The sequence below is a fragment of the Macrotis lagotis genome, chromosome 6, assembly GCF_037893015.1.
Source record: "Macrotis lagotis isolate mMagLag1 chromosome 6, bilby.v1.9.chrom.fasta, whole genome shotgun sequence".
Lineage (NCBI taxonomy): Eukaryota > Metazoa > Chordata > Mammalia > Peramelemorphia > Peramelidae > Macrotis > Macrotis lagotis.
In genome coordinates, this window is record NC_133663.1 from 88,323,490 (window position 1) to 88,344,310 (window position 20,821).

Below are 20,821 nucleotides of genomic sequence, written 5' to 3' on the forward strand. Positions count from 1 at the left end.
TGAGTTTTACAATTTTTCCCCCATCTTGCTTCCCTACCCCACTCCACAGAAAGCAGTTTGTTAGTCTTTACATTATTCCCATAGTATGCATTGATTTAAGTTGAATGTGATGAGAGAGAAATCATATCCTTGAGGAAGAAACATATAGTATGAGATATGGTAGAAAGACATAATAAGATATATATTTTTTTAATTAAAGTAATAGTCCTTGGTCTTTGTTCAAACTCCACAATTCTTTCTCAGGATACAGATGGCATTCTCCATTGCAGATATTCCAAAATTGCACCTGATTGTTACCCCCAACACCATTAACTTTAATAAGGGGTCTTCTGCATTGGTTTGTTTCATTGTTTTCTTTGGTAGATTAATTCTGAAGGAATTTTGTATGAGAGTGAGAGAAGGTGAATGAAAAGAGTCAATAGCTGTGGAAGAAATGAGGAAACTAACAGAAAAGAGAGGCAGAAGCAGAGAATGAGAAGCTGAGAGTGACAGATAGCTGCAAGTATGGAAAAATAAAATAAAGAGTAGGAGTTAGCAACAGAGCTGGCATGATAGTGGGAGGTAGAAGAAACTGAAATACTCTTAGGTTAAAGGGTGGGTAGCTTTTGAAAGGCAAGAGGTCTTGACCTTAAGATAAGGAAATGTCTGGACTTTTGAATTCTGATACTGCCTTTGCTGAGGGCAGCGTAGATAGGAGTCAGAGTTGGGCAGTAACACAAGATTAAGGAAATGGGAGCATGAGTAAATGGGGATGTGGAGGTAAGGATGTGTCAATGATAGGGGTATCATGAATCTGGGAAATAAGACAGGAGTTTGGACTCTCTCCTATGTTAGGGTGTGATGACAACAGGATGAAGGTATATATAAATGTAGGAAATTGGAATTCAAGGAAACAGGAAATCTCTCTTCCTTGAGGACAATGACTGTTTCATTTCTGGTTATATCAACAGAACCTAGTGTCTGGTACTCACAGGTGCTTAAAAAATATTTGATTGATTGTTTGATTATATCTATCTCTTCTTCATTTCTATAGCCTTTGCCTGGATCAAGCCCTTCATCATAATTTCAATAACCTATCAGCCGCCCTCTAGGAATCCATTTTTTCTTTCTTTAAACACAAAAATCAACAGACTAATTTTCTTTAAATACCTTTCATTCTCATTCTTTTTTTTGATTTTTTCAATTTTTTTTTTAGTTTTTGCTGGCCAATGGGGTTAAGTGGCTTGCCCAAGGCCAGACAGCTAGGTAATTATTAAGTGTCCGAGGCTGGATTTGAACTCAGGTACTCCTGACTCCAGGGCCAGTGCTCTATCCACTGCGCCACCTAGCCGCCCCTCTTTTTTTTAAAGAAATATTTTATTTATTTTGAGTTTTACAATTTTCCCCCTCATCTTGCTTCCCTCTCCGTCACCCCCCCACAGAAGGCAGTCTTTTAGTTTTTACATTGTTTTCATGGTATACATTGATCTAAGTTGAATATGATGAGAAAGAAATCATATCCTTAAGGAAGAAAAATAAAGTATAAGAGATGGCAAAATTACCTAACATGTTTTTTTCCCCCTAAATTGAAGGTAATAAATAGTCTTTGGTCTTTGTTCAAACTTCACAATTCTTTCTCTGGATACAGATGGTATTCTCCATCCCAGATAGCCCCAAATTGTCCCTGATTGTTGCACTAATAGAATGAGAAAGTCCATCAAGGTTGATTATCACCTCTATGTTGCTGTTAGGGTGTACAATGTTTTTCTAGTTGTGCTCATCTTGCTCAGCATCAGTTCATACAAATCCTTCCAGGCTTCCCTGAATTCCCATCCCTCTTGGTTTCTAATAGAACAATAGTGTTCCAAGACATATATATACCACAGTTTGTTAAACCATTGCCCAATTAATTTCCAATTCTTTGCCACCACAAAGAGGGCTGCTATGAATATTTTTTTTTTTAGGTTTTTGCAAGGCAAACAGGGTTAAGTGGCTTGCCCAAGACCACACAGCTAGGTCTGAGACCGGATTTGAACCCAAGTACTCCTGACTCCAGGGCCTGTGTTTTATCCACTATACCACCTAGCCGCCCCATGAATATTTTTTTACAAGTGATGCTTTTACCCTTTTTCATCATCTCTTCAGGGTATAGACCCAGTAGTGATATTGCTGGATCAAAGGGTAAGCACATTTTTGTTGCCCTTTGGCCATAATTCCAAATTGCTCTCCAGAAAGGTTGGACTAGTTCAGAGTTCCACCATCAATGCATAAGTGTCCCAGATTTTCCACATCCCTTCCAACATTGATCATTGTCATTGTCCTTTCTGGTCATATTAGCCAGTCTGAGAGGTGTGAGGTGGTATCTCAAAGATGCTTTAAATTACATTTCTCTAATAAGTAATGATTTGGAGCAATTTTTTGTATGACTATGGATCTCTCTGATTTCCTCAAATGTAAAATGCCTTTGCATATCCTTTGACCATTTGTCAATTGGGGAACGGCTTGTTTTTTGAAAATTTGACTCAGTTCTCTGTATAGTTTAGAAATGAGTCCTTTGTCAGAAATACTAGCTATAAAAATTGTTTCCCAATTTACATTTCTTTTGATCCTGGTTTACTTACAATGGTTTTGTCTGTGCAAAAGCTTTTTAATTTTATATAATCAAAATTATCTAGTTTGTTTTAAATGATGTTCTGCATCTCTTCCTTGGACAAAAACTGCTTCCCTTTCCATAGATCTGACAGGTATACTACTCCTTGATCTTCTAGTTTGCTTATAATAGTTTTTTTATGTCTAAATCCTATATCCATTTTGATCTTATCTTGGCATAGGGTGTGAGGTGTTGGTCTAATCCAAGTTTCTTCCATCCTAACTTCCAATTTTCCCAGCAGTTTTTAATTGAAAAGGGAGTCGTTATCCCAATAACTGTACTCTTTGGGTTTATCAAACAGCAGATTATTATAATCGTTTCCTGCTATTGCACCTAGTCTATTCCACTGGTCCACCACTCTATTTCTTAGACAATACCCGACAGTTTTGATGACTGATTTTTTTTTTTAAAGAAAGATTTTTCTCTCATCACATTCAATTTGGATCAATGTATACCATGGAAACAATGTAAAGACTGGCAAATTGCCCTCTGTGGGGGGTGGGGGAGAGGGAAGTAAGATTAGGAGAAAAACTGTAAAACTCATAAAATATTAAAAAAAAAAGAAATTCCCAAAACAAAAAAGAAAGATTTTATTTATTTTGAGTTTTACAATTTTCCCTCCCATTCTGGTTTCCCCCCCACAGAAGGGCATTTTGTTAGTGTTTCCATTGGTTCCATGTTACCCATTGATCTCAGTTGAATTTGATGACAGAGAAATCATATCCTTAAGGAAGAAAAATAAAGTATGAGATAGTAAAATTACATAATAATATAATGCTTCCCCCCCCCCCATTTGATGGTAATAGTCTTTGGTCTTTGATCAATGTTCATAATTCTTTCTCTGGATACAGAAGATATTCTCCAATGCAGAGAACCCAAAATTATCCCTGGTTGTTGCACTGAAGAGATGAGCAAGTCCATCAGAGTTGATCCTCACCCCCATGCTGCTGTTAGGGTGTACAGTGTTTTTCTGGTTCTGCTCAACACACTCAGCATCAGTTCATGCAAAGCCCTCCAGGCTTCCCTGAATTCCTGTCCCTCCTGGTTTCTAATAGAACAATAGTGTTCCATGACATACATATACTACAGTTTTCTAAGCCATTCCCCAATTGAAGGACATTTACTTGATTTCCAATTCTTAGACACCACAAACAGGGCTGCTCTAAATATTTTTGTACAAGAAATGTTTTTACCCTTTTTCATCATCTCTTCAGTGTATAGACCCAGTAGTGGTATTGCTGGGTCAAAGGGTATGAACATTTTTGTTGCCCTTTGGCCATAATCTCAAATTGCTCTCCAGAAAGGTTGAATGAGTTCACAGCTCCACTAATAATTAATTAGTGTCCCAGATTTCCCACATCCCTTCCAATATTGATCATTGTCCTTTCTGGTCATATTGGCCAGTCTGAGAGGTGTGAGGTGGTACCTCAGAGATGCTTTAATTTGCATTTCTCTAATAAGTAATGATTTGGAGTAATTTTTCATATGACTATGGATTGCTTTGATTTCATCAGCTGTAAATTTCCTTTGCTTATCCTTTGACCATTTGTCAGTTGGGGAATGGCTTGTTTTTTTGAAAATTTGACTTAGTTCTCTGTATATTTTATTTTATTTTTAGGCTTTTGCAAGGCAAATGGGGCTAAGTGGCTTGCCCAAGGCCACACAGCTAGGTAATTATTAAGTGTCTGAGGCTGGATTTGAACTCAGGGACTTCTGACTCCAGGGCTGGTGCTCTACCCACTGCGCCTCCTAGCCATCCCCTCTGTATATTTTAGAAATGAGTCCTTTGTCACAAATACTAGTTGCAAAAATTGTTTCCCAATTTACTACATTTCTTTTCATCTTGGTTACTGTGGTTTTGTCTGTACAAAAGCTTTTTTTTCTTTCTAGGTTTTTTTTTTTTGCAAGGTGATGGGGTTAAGTGGCTTGCCCAAGGCCACACAGCTAGGTAATTATTAAGTGTCTGAGGCCGGATTTGAACTCAGCGACTCCTGACTTCAGGGCTAGTGCTCTATCCACTATGCCACCTAGCTTCTCCCAAAAGCTTTTTAATTTAATGTAGTCAAAATTATCTAGTTTGTTTTGAATGATGTTCTCTATCTCTTCCTTGGTCATAAACTGTTTCCCTTTCCATAGATCTGACAGGTAAACTACTCCTTGATCTTCTAGTTTGCTTATAATATTGTTTTTAATGTCTAAATCCTGTATCCATTTTGATCTTATCTTGGTATAGGGTGTGAGATGTTGGTATAATCTAACTTTCTTCCATATTAACTTCCAATTTTCCCAGCAGTTTTTATCGAAGAGAGTTTTTAATCCCAATAGCTGGACTCTTTGGGTTTATCAAACAGCAGATTACTATAATCATTTCCTGCTTTGCACCTAGTCTATTCCACTGATCCACGACTCTATTTCTTAGCCAATACCAGACAGTTTTGAGGACTGAAGCTTTATAATTTTAAATCTGGTAAGGCTAAGCCACCTTCTCTTGCACTTTTTTTCATTGAATCCCTGGAAATTCTTGACTTTTTATTTTTCCATATAAATTTACTTACAACTTTTTCTAACTCATTAAAGTAACTTTTTGGTATTTTGATTGGTAGGGCACTAAATAAGTAGTTTAGTTTTGCTAGAATTGTCTTTTCTATTATATTAGCTCAACCTATCCATGAACAGTTGATATTTGCCCAGGTATTTAAATCTGATTTTATTTGCATGAGAAGAGTTTTGTAATTGTTTTCAAAAAGTTTTTTGAGTCTGCCTTGGCAGGTTGACTTCCAGGTATTTTATTTTGCCTGAGATTACTTTGAATGGGATTTCTCTTTCTAGCTCTTTCTGCTGTATCTTGATAGTCATATATAGAAATGTTGAGGGTTTATTTTATATCCTGTGACTTTGCTAAATTTGCTAGTTATTTCTAGTAGTTTTTTAGATGATTTTTTTGGGACTCACTAGGTATACCATCAAGTCATCTGCAAAGAGTGAGAGTTTTGTCTCTTCCCAATTCTAATTCCTCCAATTTCTTTTTCTTCTCTTATTACTGAAGCTAATGTTTCTAATACAATATTGAATAGTTGTGATAATGGACATCCTTGTTTCACCCCTGATCTTACTGGGAATGCCTCTAGCCTATCCCCGTTTTATATAATGCTTGTTGCTGGTTTCAGATAGATACTGCTTATTATTCTAAGGAACAATCTGTTTAGCTATCACTCTTTTCTAGAACCCATTTATACCTGTTGCTAAATCACATTAGATCTAAACTTCTTTTCCTAGTTTTCAAAGTCCTCTATAAACTGGCTAGAACCTACTTAGCTAACCTTATTTCACATTAGGCCTCAATATGGGCCTTCTTTTCTAGTCAGGTGAATTTCCTCACTGCCTCACAAAGTTTCATGTAGGGAATGTTCTCTCCTATTAGCTGCCTATGTAAATACTAACCCATTCTTCATAGCCTAAGTCAAGCTTCATGTCTTCTATAAACTGCTTTTAGCCTCATTCATCTAACTTCTCTGAATTGCTAAAGTACTTATAGTCTGTACCATACAATTTAACATCTACTTATCTATGTTCTTCTAACATGTATCATTTCTTCTATCATTTGCGTTAGAGTTGAGACCATAGGTTTAGAGTTCAAAAGAACCTCAAAAATCAAGTTGTTCAACCTCCTCATTTTATAGAAAAGAAAATTGAGTCACTTTAAGGTGAAATTATCTGTCCATGGTCACAGGTAATGCAGCTGGTTTTAGAACTGAGATCTTCTGATTCCAGAATCAGAGGTCATTCTATTACATCATACTGTCTCCTCTTGGGTCTTACACTCTTTCTTGAATCCCACATAATTTGGCATCATGTTGATGATGAGGATGTATTACAGTCAATAAGAATTGCATTAAGCATTAGGGTTACTCATATCTTGATAAGTAAAACATGTCAACAAGTATGTACATACAAGATGCATATGGGATAAAGGGGAGGTAATCTCAGAAGGAAGACAATCTCAGGACAAGGAAAAGTCTTTTTTAAAAGGTAGGTTTTAAACGAGGTTTTTGAGGAAGCCAGAGGAAGTCAGAAGTGAAGAGCAAAGGGACAGTCAGTGAAAAGGGATAGCTAGATTATGGGTGCAGGGGGTAGAACACTGGACATGAAATCAGGAAGATCCAGTTAAAATTCAGCCTCAGACACTAGCTAGGTGACCCTGATGAGCAAGTCACTGGACCTCACTTTTCCTTGGTTTCTTCATCTGCAAAATGGAGATAGTAATAGAATCTACCTATCAGGGTTATTGAGAGGTTCAAGTGAGATGAGCAAATAAAAATGTTTTCGTTATTATTGTTCTAACTATAATGATGATGGAATCAAGACTTGGAGCATCCCATTCAAGGAATAGCAAGAAAGCCTTTGGAAGAAGATTGAAAAGGAAAAAACTAGGAAAGGAAGGGTGGGAATTCAGGGAAGCCTGGAGGGATTTGCATGAACTGATGCTGAGATGAGCAGAACCAGAAAAACACTGTATACCCTAACAGCATCATGGGGGTGATGATCAAAAACATTTCATACTATTTCACTGATTTTTGTATCACTCTCAATATGCGGCTGTCTGCAATGGAGAATACCATCTGTATGCAGAGAAAGAACTATGGAATTTGAACAAAGACCAAGGACTATTACCTTTAATTTAGGAAAAAACTGTCTGATGTTGCCATCTCTTATACTTTATGTTTCTTCCTTAAGAATGATTTCTCTCTCATCACATTCAATTTGGATCAATGTATACCATGGAAACAATGTAAAGAATGGCAATTGCCTTCTCTGGGGGTGGAGTGGGGGGAGGGAAGTAAGATTAGGTGAAAATTGTAAAACTCAAAATAAATACAATCTTTAAAAAAATAATAATAAAAAAACCTAGGAAAGGACCAGGTTGTGAAGGGCTTTGACAAATGGAGGATTTATATTTGATCTTGTTGGAAGGGGCGGGGGGGGGGGGGGGGGGCTTTGCTAGGGATGGGTCTTATACTCAAGTCTCCCTGGCTCTAAAGCAGCTTCTAAGCCAGCTGTTGTGTGATTCACATTTGCTTTCTACCTAAGATTCAATTTCCACTGAAATGCTACTCCGATTCCCTATCTTGGTATGGAGGTGACCCTGAATGCAAGAACTAACCAGCTCAGCAAATTCAGAGAAGCTTATCACCACACTGTCTGCTAGGGAGGAATCTTTTTAGCCATAACAATTCTCAAACACTGTCTGCCAAGCTGATTGTGGAACTACAGTCTATGTAGCTAGGAGATTAAGAAATCACAGATGTAGTATTCTTGCTATAATGAAAGTTTTAGGAGAGTTTTCCTCATAAAAACCCATGAGGTATGTAGTAGAATTATCATTTATCCCATTTTCCAGGCAAGGAAACTGAGGCAATATGAATTAAAGTGACTTGCCCAGGTTCACACAATATGTGTGAGAACTGAACTTCAACTCACCTAAGTCTTATCATTCCTGTCTTTACTTCACCATCTTGGCTCTAAGTCTTATCATTCCAAAGTCAGCTTTTTTTTTGTTTCTAGACCAAGCTCCCTCCCAATAAATACCTACTAATTAAAGGAAATACCAAAGCCAGCAAGTGGGAGGGACTAAACTGCTAATTCCTTTGCTTGCCTCTGAAACAGGAAAGTTTATTAAGCCTTTCATTCTGCTTCCCCCCCCTCCATTTTGCAGTCCTACCTTCCTACCTGGTTCCCTCTTGTCTATTTATCTGTAACTTTTATCATTTATGCCCCCAAAGACTCCAGGACATAGACCTCTGTGCTCTGACCCAATCACCCTAGGGTCAGTGACATTCATCTTGGCTAAAGATCAAATAACAAAAACATGAACTTCATTATCAGTCTAACAAGGCTTTAATACTTCTCTGTCATCCAGGTTAATCTGAAGTCTTTTCCCTGGGTCATGGCCAAGATAGGGCTAAGCAAAGTAGAGCCCAAGGTGAGAAAGGTATGATAAGGGTTTTAGGTTCACTTTTATTTTTTTTGTGTTAAGTATACTCTATTATAGTCCACTACTTCGGAAAATGGTCACTTGTGGCATATATAATACAGCTAATCAGAATATTTAAATGAGAAAATTCATTCTTTTAGGTTCACTTTTAATAAATTCACATATTTTCAATTTCAGTAAATTCTAATCCTCATGAGACGCAGATGTACATCTGTTATATTTCCTGTGGAGAGTTATGAATTGTTTTTTATACCCCACCCCTCCTTTATTAATAATTTTATCTGGGACTGGGTTTTCATCTCCCTAATCATTTGGGATCTTCATTCCCTGCTGATGTGATCCTAACTATGAAGATGCAGAACCTCATCAGACGGTTTTCAAAATTTAATGCTAAATTGTTAGTCCCATGAAAGCTGGCAGGGTTTGTGTCTTTCCAAATTAGAAAATTTAATTGAAATAATCTCTATTAAAAAAAATACGCTCTCTATATATTTCATACTGTTTCACTGATTTTCGTATCGCTCTCAACCCTCTGGCCTAAGTCTCTCATAGCTCTACAGCATGAAAGCAAAATAAACAATACGTCTTCACTCTTCCAGTTGTTAGCACCCACATCTCTCCCCCCTCCTTACTTTATTTTTGCTTTCTGCACATTGCATAACTATTTATTCCTCTATGCACATGCTATTGCTCTTCAGTAGAATGTATACTGAGGACAGAGACTGTTTGGTTTCTCCAGCCCAAACATGGTGTCTTAATAAGTGCTTATTGGACTGAAAAGCAAGGAAATATTTTCCTCTGGTAACTTGTTGCAGAGCAGTGTAAATTAGTAGAGCTCTGGGTCATGAGTCAAGAGACTTGAGGCCCCTTAAACTAACAGGAGAGAACATAGAATCTTGACCTATTAAGTTTTTGGAATATGCCTGCATTCTCTTCTTCCATTCCACTAGTACTGACAAGCAGACCAGATTTTGTAAAGATGTGATCCCACACTTAAGTGTGTTGCCTCATTTTTCAGCCATATTCCCTCAAATGTTGCAACACTTTGGTTGAATAATCAGCAGCTTTAGTTTTTATATGGCTTGTTCTCCTTGTCTAGATTTATAGGGATGCACTCACAGCTGAAAAAATAAGAATCATCTGTCTCCCAGCTTTGAAGGCCATGTTTCCTGACATAAGTTAAGAGGATGTTTAATTAGATTTTTTTAAAAAAATGATAGAATGAAAGTTTGTCCTTAAAGTAATGCCTTCATTACTTCATTCACTTTAGCACCTCCTATGAGCCTCTCCCTGAGGTCAAACCCCTCCCTTCCTTCTTTTTTTTCTCTTCTGGTCTTGGGTACCCATAAACCCTTCTGGTTCCTTGGCTGCTCATATGGCTTGAATGAGATGACAGTCTTCAACTCTATTCCTTCTGGTGAGATTGGGTACCACCAGATATCCTTCCTAGTATAGATAGCTGACCTAGTAATGTAACTTAAGGTGCCTGTGGACCTTGTTGGTTACTCTGCTGCAGAACTATTTGAATTTTGGGGCCTTTCCTTCAGCTGAATTTTAAAACTTTTTCTTTTTATTTATTTAAGGCAATGGGGTTAAGTGACTTACCCAAGGTCACACAGCTAGGCGTGTTATGTGGCCCTGGGCAAGCCATGTAACCTTGTTTGTCTCCGTTTCCTCATCTGTACAATGAGCTAGGAAAGAAAATGGCAAACCATTCCAACAAAATTTCAAACAGGTTCATGAAAAGTGAGATATGACTGAAATGATAGAATATCAAAGCTGACCAGCATTACCTCACTTTAAAGTTCAAAAATCAGTGGAAATCACAGATTAATTCTCTATTCAACTAGTACAAAGATAGTGGGTAATAATCACAAGGGAACTTGCAGGATCCTGAGTCCGTAAGCTTACTTTCTTAATGATATGAGTTCTCCTAAAGTATCTGGTTTTATTTCTATGTACTGTTATTGCCTATGTTAGAAATCTTTTATTACATTGACTTTGTCTTTGAATACTTCATCAAATTATAGTTTTTGCTTTTAAATCAATTACATGTCACTCATTTGAGAATTCATCTTGAAAGTTGTTCTGAGGGGCAGCTAGATGGTACAGTGGACAGGGCACTAGCTTTGGAATCAGGAGGACCCAAGTTCAGATGTGACCTCAGACACTTGTCTAGCTGTGACCTTGCACAAGTCACTTAACCCTATTGCTTTAAATAAAGTTGTTCTGTATATGTATTTTTTTTCACTTTTGCTTCACTTTTATTTTTCTAGCCCTAGCACTTTTCTTTCAGGGTTTTTTTTTTTTGTAAGGCAATGGGGTTAAGTGCTTGCCAAGGCCACACAACTACATAATTATTAATTGTCTGAGGCTGGATTTGAAATCAGGTACTCCCGACTCCAGGGCTGGTGCTCTATCCACTGTGCCACCTTGCCGCCCCTTAAATTTTATTTTTCAGTGAGAATAGCAATGGATATTTTTAATGACTAAAAAATAAGCAGCACATTCCTATCAGAAAATTGCTTTTTCTTGCCAAGACTACTTAAGTTTCATCATTGGTTATTTAGGAATAGGAGCATGGTTAATTGCTGCTCAGATCAATGGGTAGAATTTTATTTGGCTAATTAAGAAAAAATGATAATAATGAAATTGGCTCCCAATTTTGTCAAGTCAATTTTACTGAAAATTTTAAACTCAGTAGAGGCAGGTTACCTAAAATTAGGTACTGACACCTTAAGTGAATGTAATATTAAAGGGATATAACAAACCCTCTCCTATTCCAAATGGTTGTGATTTTCCCCAGTTATTGATGCCCATTACTTATTGATAACTATCTAAAAGTTTTGTTTTAGTTTCCTTTTTGGTTTGCCAAGCAACACATGATTGACTATTTACTGGCAGTCAAATTAAGTTCTGGATTGCCAGAGTTTAATTCAAGTTTGGGAAATTGGAAATCTTGCAGGTTATATACACTTGCTCTGAGGGATATACAGAGCAAATTCTCATTTTATCTTTCTGAAAAGAAATTTTACAGAATGTTTCAAAAAGAATTGGCATTTTTGTCTTGCTAGGCACTGAGAATCTAATACCAACGTTCAAAAATTTAATCTAAAGTTATATTCCCCTGCTTAAAACCTTCAATCATTCTTTATTGCCTCTATGATAAAATACAAATCTCCTAAATCTGGCATTCAAGGTCCTCCCATAATCTTGCATCTACTTAATTTTTCAAAGTTTTTTTTTATTAAAAGCTTATTTCACACTAACATTTCCACTTCTAATTACAGAAAAAGAAAATTGCATATGAAACAATGAAATATTATACTTTTTTTAAAGTATAATTATTTCTTCCTAATTGTGGGAGTTGGGGTTGTACCACCTACTTCCTCACATCTGGAAAATCCACATACAACTTTTTTAGCCCTCCCATCCTACCATAATAGACTTCAGGTTTTGTGGGTTTCCTTACCTTTTTTTCCTTGTTCTTATACTATTACATACATTTTTACACATTTCTGAGTTTCTCAACTTTTGTGTCATCTGTTGGCCTTTACATGACACCTGACATCTGTAGCTTGTGCAAAACCTCCCAAAACTCCATTTAATTCCTCATGCCAACCCTCAAGCATAGCAAAAATTGCAGTGAAGGAAGTCACATTGTACTAGGGATATTAGTTATTAGTTGTCATTCTCCTCCCAACTTTCCTTACCTTCCTCCCTTTACTGTAGCTTGTCCAAACTGGATTACTGAAAGCTCTCTCAATGCAACACTGCATCTTCCACCTATCTACGTTTGCCTATTTTTTTGTAAAATAGGATTTTAAAAATCTCTGTTCCTTCATTTAGCTCCTCTGTGAAGTCTTCCCTGATACTCTAAGTGTCCTCTCCCTCCTCAAACTTCTTGAGTACTTTGTAACTCCCCATACTCCCTTACCTTTCTTTGTATTTCTGTTCATGTCTTTTTAACCTTGGTAAATGCAAGCTCAGTGAGGGTAAGGAATCATTTTTAAATTTTTGTGTAGAATTGGCCTGAGTCACTCTAATACTTACTAGTTTGGGTGATTCTCAGGAACTTTTTAATCTCTCAGTGATCTAAGCAATTATCATGTGTCTGAGTTGGCAACCAGGTCCTGATCTGTTTTTGGTATTTTCCTTTAATCAATAAAATCATAACATGGAGTCTAGATTTGAGAGGCGAGAATGTATGCAGTTAGAAATGTGAGGATAGAAGAGTATAAATAGTGGACTAATGAAAGGCATTTTACAGAGTAGAGTGAGTAGACTGAATTTGACTTTGTAGACCAAAGGAAAGTATACATAGTTCTAAGAGGCCAGAATTAATGAATTGGGAAGCTATCTCCATAGAATAAGTGAATGAGATTCAATTTAATTCAACAAACATTTATTAAACATCACAAACTATCCTTTGGGGATATAAAGATGAAAATTAAATAGTCTTTGACCTCAAGCTTACATTTCATGGGGGGGAGAGTATATAATGCATAAACAAATAAATATGACAGAATGGCAAGATGATCTATCCTAGATCATGTTATTTGCCCCAGGAAGGACATTTCAGGCTTTTTAAGGTCGAAGAGGGTGGACAGAGGTGTACACAGAGTGGTGGTTTGGTGGAATCCATGAGATGAGTGGCATAAACAAAATCAATGAAGCCAGACTAAGAGAATCTGTTCATTGGGTATCTGAATCAAGTTTCTCTAATACAAGTTTGACAAAGAAAACATAATTGACACATTTAGAAGACTAAGAGCCATTCTTTAATTTCATTTTATAAGATTCTGAACAGGAGAGAGCTGCACACAGAACAGTGAATAATAAAGCTAATCTCCAACAGAAAATAGTCAAATGATAGGTCAATAAAGTTACTTATAGGAGAAAAAAAAAATCACTAAAAACAAGTAACTTTTGTTTTTGGCACATTTTCCTTTTTTCTCCATTAAACTCTTCTTTTATGACAAAGATTTAAAAAATCAGTAGTATGCACATAAAGTTTTTCCTGATTTACCTCACTTTCCATCTTGTCCTGTCCTTTGATGTTTTTCTAAATTATTCCTTTTTGTACTTCCCTTATAAGTGCAATAATTCTATTATATTTCTAATATAATTTAATCAATCAAGAAGTATTTACTTTGCCTCCTCAACTGATGGGAGGTCTACTGTTTCCTGCACCATGAAAAGTACTATTAAGAATATTTCAGTACAGATAATATTAACATTTATACCAGCAAGCAACTTCCCTTCCCAAATTCCTGTCCAGAGATTTGTCCTTTGCACCACTTAGCTACACACAGCACACGAGGCTGTCTGCCCAGGCCTGGAAAGTCCTCTTCACTACACCAATAATAATGGTTAGAATTTATGATGTCTTAAGATTTGAAGAAACACTTCCTATTATTATCCCCATTTTACAGTTTAGGAAACTGAAGTTCTGGGACATAAAGACTTAAAGGAACATACAACTAGCAAATGTTTGAAGCACAATTAGAACTCATGTCTTTTTGGTTCTGAATCCAATACTCTACCCATTTTGTCACATAGTTGCTACAAAGAAATGCCAAGTTATCATCATCTTTTCCCTCTTTCTCACCCCATACATACCAAGTCCTAGAAATTCCACTTCTACTTCTCTCTTCCCTCTGGTTCCATACTGGTACAGGTTTCCCTTATCTGCTTGGACTGAAGTGATCAATAGCTTCCTGGTGGGTCTGCCTGCCCTACTTTATCTGTTTTCAGGCATATCCTCCTCATATATAAAAAATAGACCATATTATCCTTCAAAATCTTGTGTTATGGCTTTTTCAGCAAACTCAAACATCTTTGTGTGAAAAGCCTAACTGCAACCAGAACTCCCATATGTAACATATTAAGGTTTCCAAAGTCACAGGGTACATGTCTGAACCTTCATCATTTTGCATGCTTCCTCATGTAGATCCCCCAAGTTCTCCACATTTCAGCCATATCACACAACTTCCAGGCTCCCCCATGTACCTTGTGCTTTTCTACCTTTGCTTGGAATGCTCACTCCAAACTTCAATCCTTTTTCCTAGGCTGTTCAATTCCTATCCATAAAGTTAAAAGCCAGTGCCATATTCTTTCCTCACCCCTCTGGTCCTTCAATTTTTCTCTGCCCTTCGACTGACACAGTACTTTGCCCCATTATCCTTTCCTAGAATGCAAATGAATAGCAGAATAGGTTTCATCTGTATATAGTAATACTCTGGGATTATGCAACAGGCAGAAATATTTGCTGAACTGAATGCAGTAAAGGCAATGTAGTAAAAAGCAGCATTCTTTCTGGAAGTATGGTGTGATGGAAGAGAAGAAAAAGAAAATCATCTGAGACTGCAGAATCAAGGCAATCAATCTGAGAGAGCATGAAGACCTCGTATATTTGTAAACTGAAAAGCAGCAGAAAGGGAGAGGTTGGAGACGAACAAGGAGATGATGGTAGGGGTAAGGTCATGGAAGACGCTGGAAATGGAATCAAATGAAATTCTCAAAGTTCAACAAGGAGAATAAAAGCACAAGCTTCTGAAGAAAAATAATTTATGGGATTTTCTTTAGAATCTGTTTTGTGTAGTTTATCAGTCAGATTTTAAGTTTTCTTTCAACTGGCTAGCCAAAATTAATATTTGAAAACCTTATAGTGTTTTAATCATTTCACCCAACAACTCAGTCTCCCTTTAGCTCAGATGTCAAACTAATATGTCTTCTAGTTAGCTGGTCTATTGTAACCGGGACCAAAACAGTAACTATAACTGTAAATAAAGGATTTAGAGAAAAAGCCTGGAAAATTTGTTCTATGAAATGATACTGCAGAATAGTTCATACATACATATCCATGTTGTAAAGTTGGAGAATTCTTAAGTTTCATCACTGATTCTAGAGGACTAACAAAAATGATGCTTGCTGCATGAGATTAAATTCTTTTTCAGAGCAAGACATTTTTTGAAAAGGTGAATGAATCTGTTTTTGTTTGACTATGCTTGTAATGAAAGCTTTGTGCAGCCAGGTTCATATTATTTTGAAGCATGGAATCTTATAAAGTAGTTGCAATATTTGAATTTGCAGTTCATATTTCCATTGGGCTAGAAACAATGATCCTATTTTGCATAACTTCAAATAGTGGAAATGGAAATATATGACCACTTCAAAGGATTTATTATTGGCATTAATTTGGACCTACATCAATTCCCCCTCCCACCCTTTTCTACCTCCCCAACTCTCTAGGGGTAGGGGATTTGAGAGGTAGGTGGGAAAAATGTTTGATAATTAGAAAAAAAATAGTTATAGAAAATTATATAGGTCAGCCACTAGCAAAATAGTAAAGGCTTTATTTATAAAGTAGTGCTTAAGCTGAGCCCAGAGATTCAAAGAGGCAGAGATAAAGAAGGGAGGATATGCAAAAGCACTAAGATATTCGAATACTTCATTAGGTAAAGCAAGATCATACTGGGTTTATCATTATATGAAAGAGAGTAATGGATAAGACATGCAAGGAATCTGGAGCCAGATTAAGAGTTTTAAATGTCCAAAAGACAAACTTACTTGTCAAGGATGTGACTTGGTCAGATCTGTGACCTGAAATCACTTTGACATCTATGTGTGCATTGGAAAGAGATTTGAGAAATAACAACTCAAAAGTCATTCCAACAGCATAAAGAGATGATACAGTGGTAGCAATGTGAAGGGCTATGGTTTGTCCTTCCTTCTTCCAAAAGGACCATGACATCAGGGATGTGAATAGTAACAAGATTGTTCTAACAGAAGGTGGTGGATGATACTTGGCAACCATTTTGTGAAGTGAGATTGAAGAGGTAAAGATGATGATTCAGAGATTTCAAACACACATGACCAAAAGGACAGCAATCTTCTAGGCAGAAATCAGCAAGTTTGGATGAGATGAGATTTGAAGGAAAGAGCAATTGAATTTATCTAGTTTAAAATGTCAGTAAAAAAAGTCTTGGAAAAACCAGAGCTCATATAAGTCGCCTGAAGTGGAAAAAATGAAATCACCCAAAGAGGGTGAAATCAAAGGCCTAGCAAAGGATACTGAAGAGTAGTCAAATTTTTCTAGCTTTTTCTTTGCTTCCCGTTGATGTGATTGCTCTCATCTTTGTCCCTAATAACCATACCACTCTGAAGGGCAGCCTAACAAAGAGTTAATTAGCCTCTGATTTCAGCAACAAAAGAGAAAGTGCTAAGAATCAAATCATAACATATTACAAAACACTACATTAGAGTTGAAGATGGACAACAGACTGAGCCCTGACACTCCTGGAGGTCTTAATGCTCTCATCTGTAAAACAAGGGGAACTGGGCTGGATAACCATTAATGGTTTTAAAATTCTATGCTATCATGAAATTAGTTTGGTGACCAAAGATTTATTCCCTTTTGGTAGTATGAAAACATACAAATGACTCATGGTACAAAGAAAATGTCTTTACTTGCACATCAAAGACTAGGAATTAGAAGGGTTTGTTTTTTGTGTTTTTTAAAAGAGAAAGAAGTCAAAATTTTTAAGTGTCCGCTTCAAGAATGACGTCAAAGGATAATTAACTGTTTTTGTCCTCTTTTCCTGATATTTCAAAGACCATCTCAAGCATATGCCAAGATGAACTGGAAGCATTATGTAGTCAAGTTATCAAAACCTTTAAGTTGTTCCATGTCACTGGTCCAAAGTCTCCTTCTTTTTTTTCTTTTTCTTCTTTTTCTCTGGACTCTGAAAATAATTAAACAGGATAGAGAATTTTTTAATGAGCTCTGAAAACAGGTATCAATTTATATTATTAAAGGTGAAAAAATATCCTTATGAGTCTTTTATTATCCTTACTCAAATCTGAAAACCCAATCTAATGAAACCCCACTCCGCATTCTAATTACAAGTAGTTGGCAAACTACAGCTCAAAATTTGGCCAATCACCTCCTTTGTATAGTTCCTGTGCCAAGAATGGTTTTTATATTTAAAAGTAATTTATTGCATTAAAAAAGGTCATCTTTTAGCTCAGTGACTGGACAAACCAATACCGTAATGTCTATTTCAAACAAGCAGCAAAATAATTAGCCTTTACAAATTAAGAAGCACGAGGAAATCAAGTTGTAAATGATTTAGCCTACTCATCAAAAAGATTAATATTTACTTTTAAATGGCTGCTTATGGTACTACTGTAAGATTTAAATATAGACTTGTTTCCATAACCAGAAATAATGTGGCAATTAAACTTGAATGATACCTCAATGACCATGCTAGTGGATGGCTCCTCCTCTGAAGGAATTTCTTCTTTTACTTTTTTCTTCTTTTCCTTTTTATCTTTTTTCTTTTTCTTCTTTGCAGAATCAATTTCTACTTCTTCTTCTTCCTCTGTAAAGAATGAAAAATATGCAATATTGCAAACTTAGTCATCATGTAGTCCAATTTTCTCTCTTAAATGATATCATGAAAGATTAAGTGATGTTAGAAGTTTGTCAGAATTCTTCCTATCACAATGAACCTCAATGGCTTCAGGCTCCTGGTAAGCCAAAAGAGAGCAACTATCTCCAAAAGACATTGCTTAACGTTCCACATGACATGTCAGAAGTAGAAGGGGCCTGAAAAACCATCAAATTTCTTTTACAGAGAGCAATGTAAAGTAGCTCCTGAGTCCTTGTCAGACAGTAATGTAATATATATATATATATATATATATATATATATATATATATATATATATATGTATGTATATATGTTTTATGTATACTCACAACACTCCAGAGATTGTTTTTAGTCCTGGTGAGAGATCAGTGAGATACTGTGCCTCTGAGGCATACATTTGAAGACAATGGTAGCTCATAAGGTTTATTCTTTTTAAAAATTGGTTAGGCTTTATAGGGTCCTAACTTCAAATGTTGAAATCACAAGCACCCAGTTCTAATCAACTATAAACTAAGTCCAAAACACTACAATTATATTTATGGTCCCTGGATTACACAAAGTCTTGTATTTTTTTTGCTTGCTTAGCCAATTGTACCAGGAAATTCAACATGCTTTGTCTTGTTATGCACGAATGTTCTGGAAGTAATAATTCAAATCCTGTATTCTGAAAACTGAGATGTAGATGCTATTAATATTTCACAGGCATAACAACTATTACAAAGAACGAGGTTCAGTAATTGACTTCCTTGGCAGATAAAATGGGATTTTATAGTTTTGTTTTTGCATGTATAAAAGTTTCTAAGTTTCAGCAGAGAGGCTTAAAAACGTTTATTTCCTAAGGGCCCAATTTAGACAACTTGTTTAAATATTAAAACAAACTAAAAAAAGTAGCAATTTATCACTTGCATACTAAGTTTTCCTATATAAAGCATGAAATGCAGCACAGATGTGTCATGTAATTCTATTTCAATCTGTTTCTCTCATTGAAATTTGCTTTACAAACTTAATAAATATCTATTTCTTGAAAATCTGCTAGTTAACGCTTACTATGTTACAATTCAAATTTTAAACTAAGTTGTTATAAATATCCCCCCAAATTTAACTTTCTGATAATTAAACCTGCTCTCCATCTACTTAACCTTTACATTTCTTTTTTGTGCTCAAGCTATGTAAGTGCCCCCAAAAAAGCACCAGAGTGTCAACTGCCTAAGATGTATAAATAAGCTGGAGCCTAATTACGTTTTTTTATTAGTCTCACTCAAGTATACTTTCATCTGTAAATGACAGGTATATGTTGGGAGTTCTGGGGACTTCACTAATGTGGGGCTGTGGTTTTTAAACTGACAAGCTTAGATAGAATTTCAGAGAAGGCAGTGACTAAAATTAACTTCCTATTTCAAAAGGAACAGTAGTATATGGAAACCACCTCAACCCTAACACAATTAACTTTACCAGCAATGAGAAGTAATCTGAAGGTAAAAGCAATCATATATAAATATTTAATGACACCTTCATTATGGCTGAGGACCAACCTTTTTTTTTTTTTGGAGATAAAATGACCAGAAGGTTCCCTCCACCTCCTCCTTAATATCTACATTCTGTTAGATAATTTAAAAGATGACCTAACTACATATTAAATATTTAGATTGCTAGTTTAATACTTTCAGCCCTCAAAAATTCAACTCTCAAATGTCCAGAGGAATTGCTTATTTGTCTTTCAAAACCAAATATCTCTCAAAGATCATGAATTAGCAATTAACAAAGAAACTCAACAATAGATTGGACAAAAGAAGAAAACTCAAAACAACCTTTAACTTCCACAATCTTGGGTTTTTTTGCTTTCACTTCGATCTTTGGTTCATCATCTTGTTCTTCTGACACTTCTTGAAACTTGCGTTTCTTAGATAATGTTGGAATTGTTGAGTCACCAGATGGATCATAAGTTCTTATTTCACTGAAAGAAAGCAAAATAATTTCATCAAACTATACAGAAATTTCTGACTGGAAGATTTTTAGAACTATGTACAGGGTGGCATAATGTAGGTTTTAATACTAGAGTGGGATAGGACTTGCATTTGAAATGTTTTTTTCTTTTTTACTTCTTGCAAGGGGTTGGGATTGGATGGCCTGTCCAGGACCATAGGGCCAGGTGGATGCTGGGCCTAAGGGGTGGTAGGGGGACTCGGGGCCTCTTGGCCCCAGGGCCAGGGATCTGTCTGCTGCACCACTCAGCTACTACCCTACAGCAGAGTAAGTGAAAGGAGAGAATTGCGATGGACTCATCATAAAGAATGTGATCCACCCATGACAGAGTTGTTGGTGTTGGAACAAAGACTCAAGCACATTTTTTATTATTATTATTATTTGGGGGGGGGGTGTAGGGCAAATGGGGCTGGGTGGCCTGCCTGGTGCCACATAGCTGGGTGATCTTAGGTGTTTTGAGGCCAGATTTAGACCTGGGTGCTCCTGGCTCAAGAGCTAGTGCTCTGTCCACCCCCCACCCCCCCACTAACATTACTATTTTATGTCTTTTTTTTTCTTTTTTTTCGGTTTATGCAGGGCAGTGGGGTTGGGGTGGCTTGCATGTCACACAGCTGGGTGAATGGGGCTGGATATGGGCTTGGGTGCTCCTGGCTCCAGGGCTGATGCTCTGTCCACTGCAGCACCTGGCCATACCTACAATTATTACTATTATTTTTTTTAATTTTAATTTTTTTCTCTCCCCTTTACTTTATCGCTCAAGCGAGTCTATATTTGGGGAGG

At 36.5% G+C, this 20,821-nt stretch overlaps 1 protein-coding gene across 1 annotated transcript in view; it reads right to left on the reverse strand.

Moving 5' to 3' along the window:
• Positions 1 to 13,024: 13,024 nt before the first annotated feature.
• The window catches only part of NOP58 (NOP58 ribonucleoprotein), a 32,808-nt gene continuing 25,011 nt past the window's right edge, over positions 13,025 to 20,821 (reverse strand). The window contains exons 13-15 of the mRNA XM_074191629.1: positions 19,867 to 20,012; positions 17,880 to 18,007; positions 13,025 to 17,368 (exon numbers count right to left, since the gene is read on the reverse strand). Coding sequence (XP_074047730.1) covers positions 17,315 to 17,368; positions 17,880 to 18,007; positions 19,867 to 20,012 — 328 coding nt within the window. The 3' untranslated portion in view covers positions 13,025 to 17,314. The remainder of the gene's footprint in view (positions 17,369 to 17,879; positions 18,008 to 19,866; positions 20,013 to 20,821) is intronic.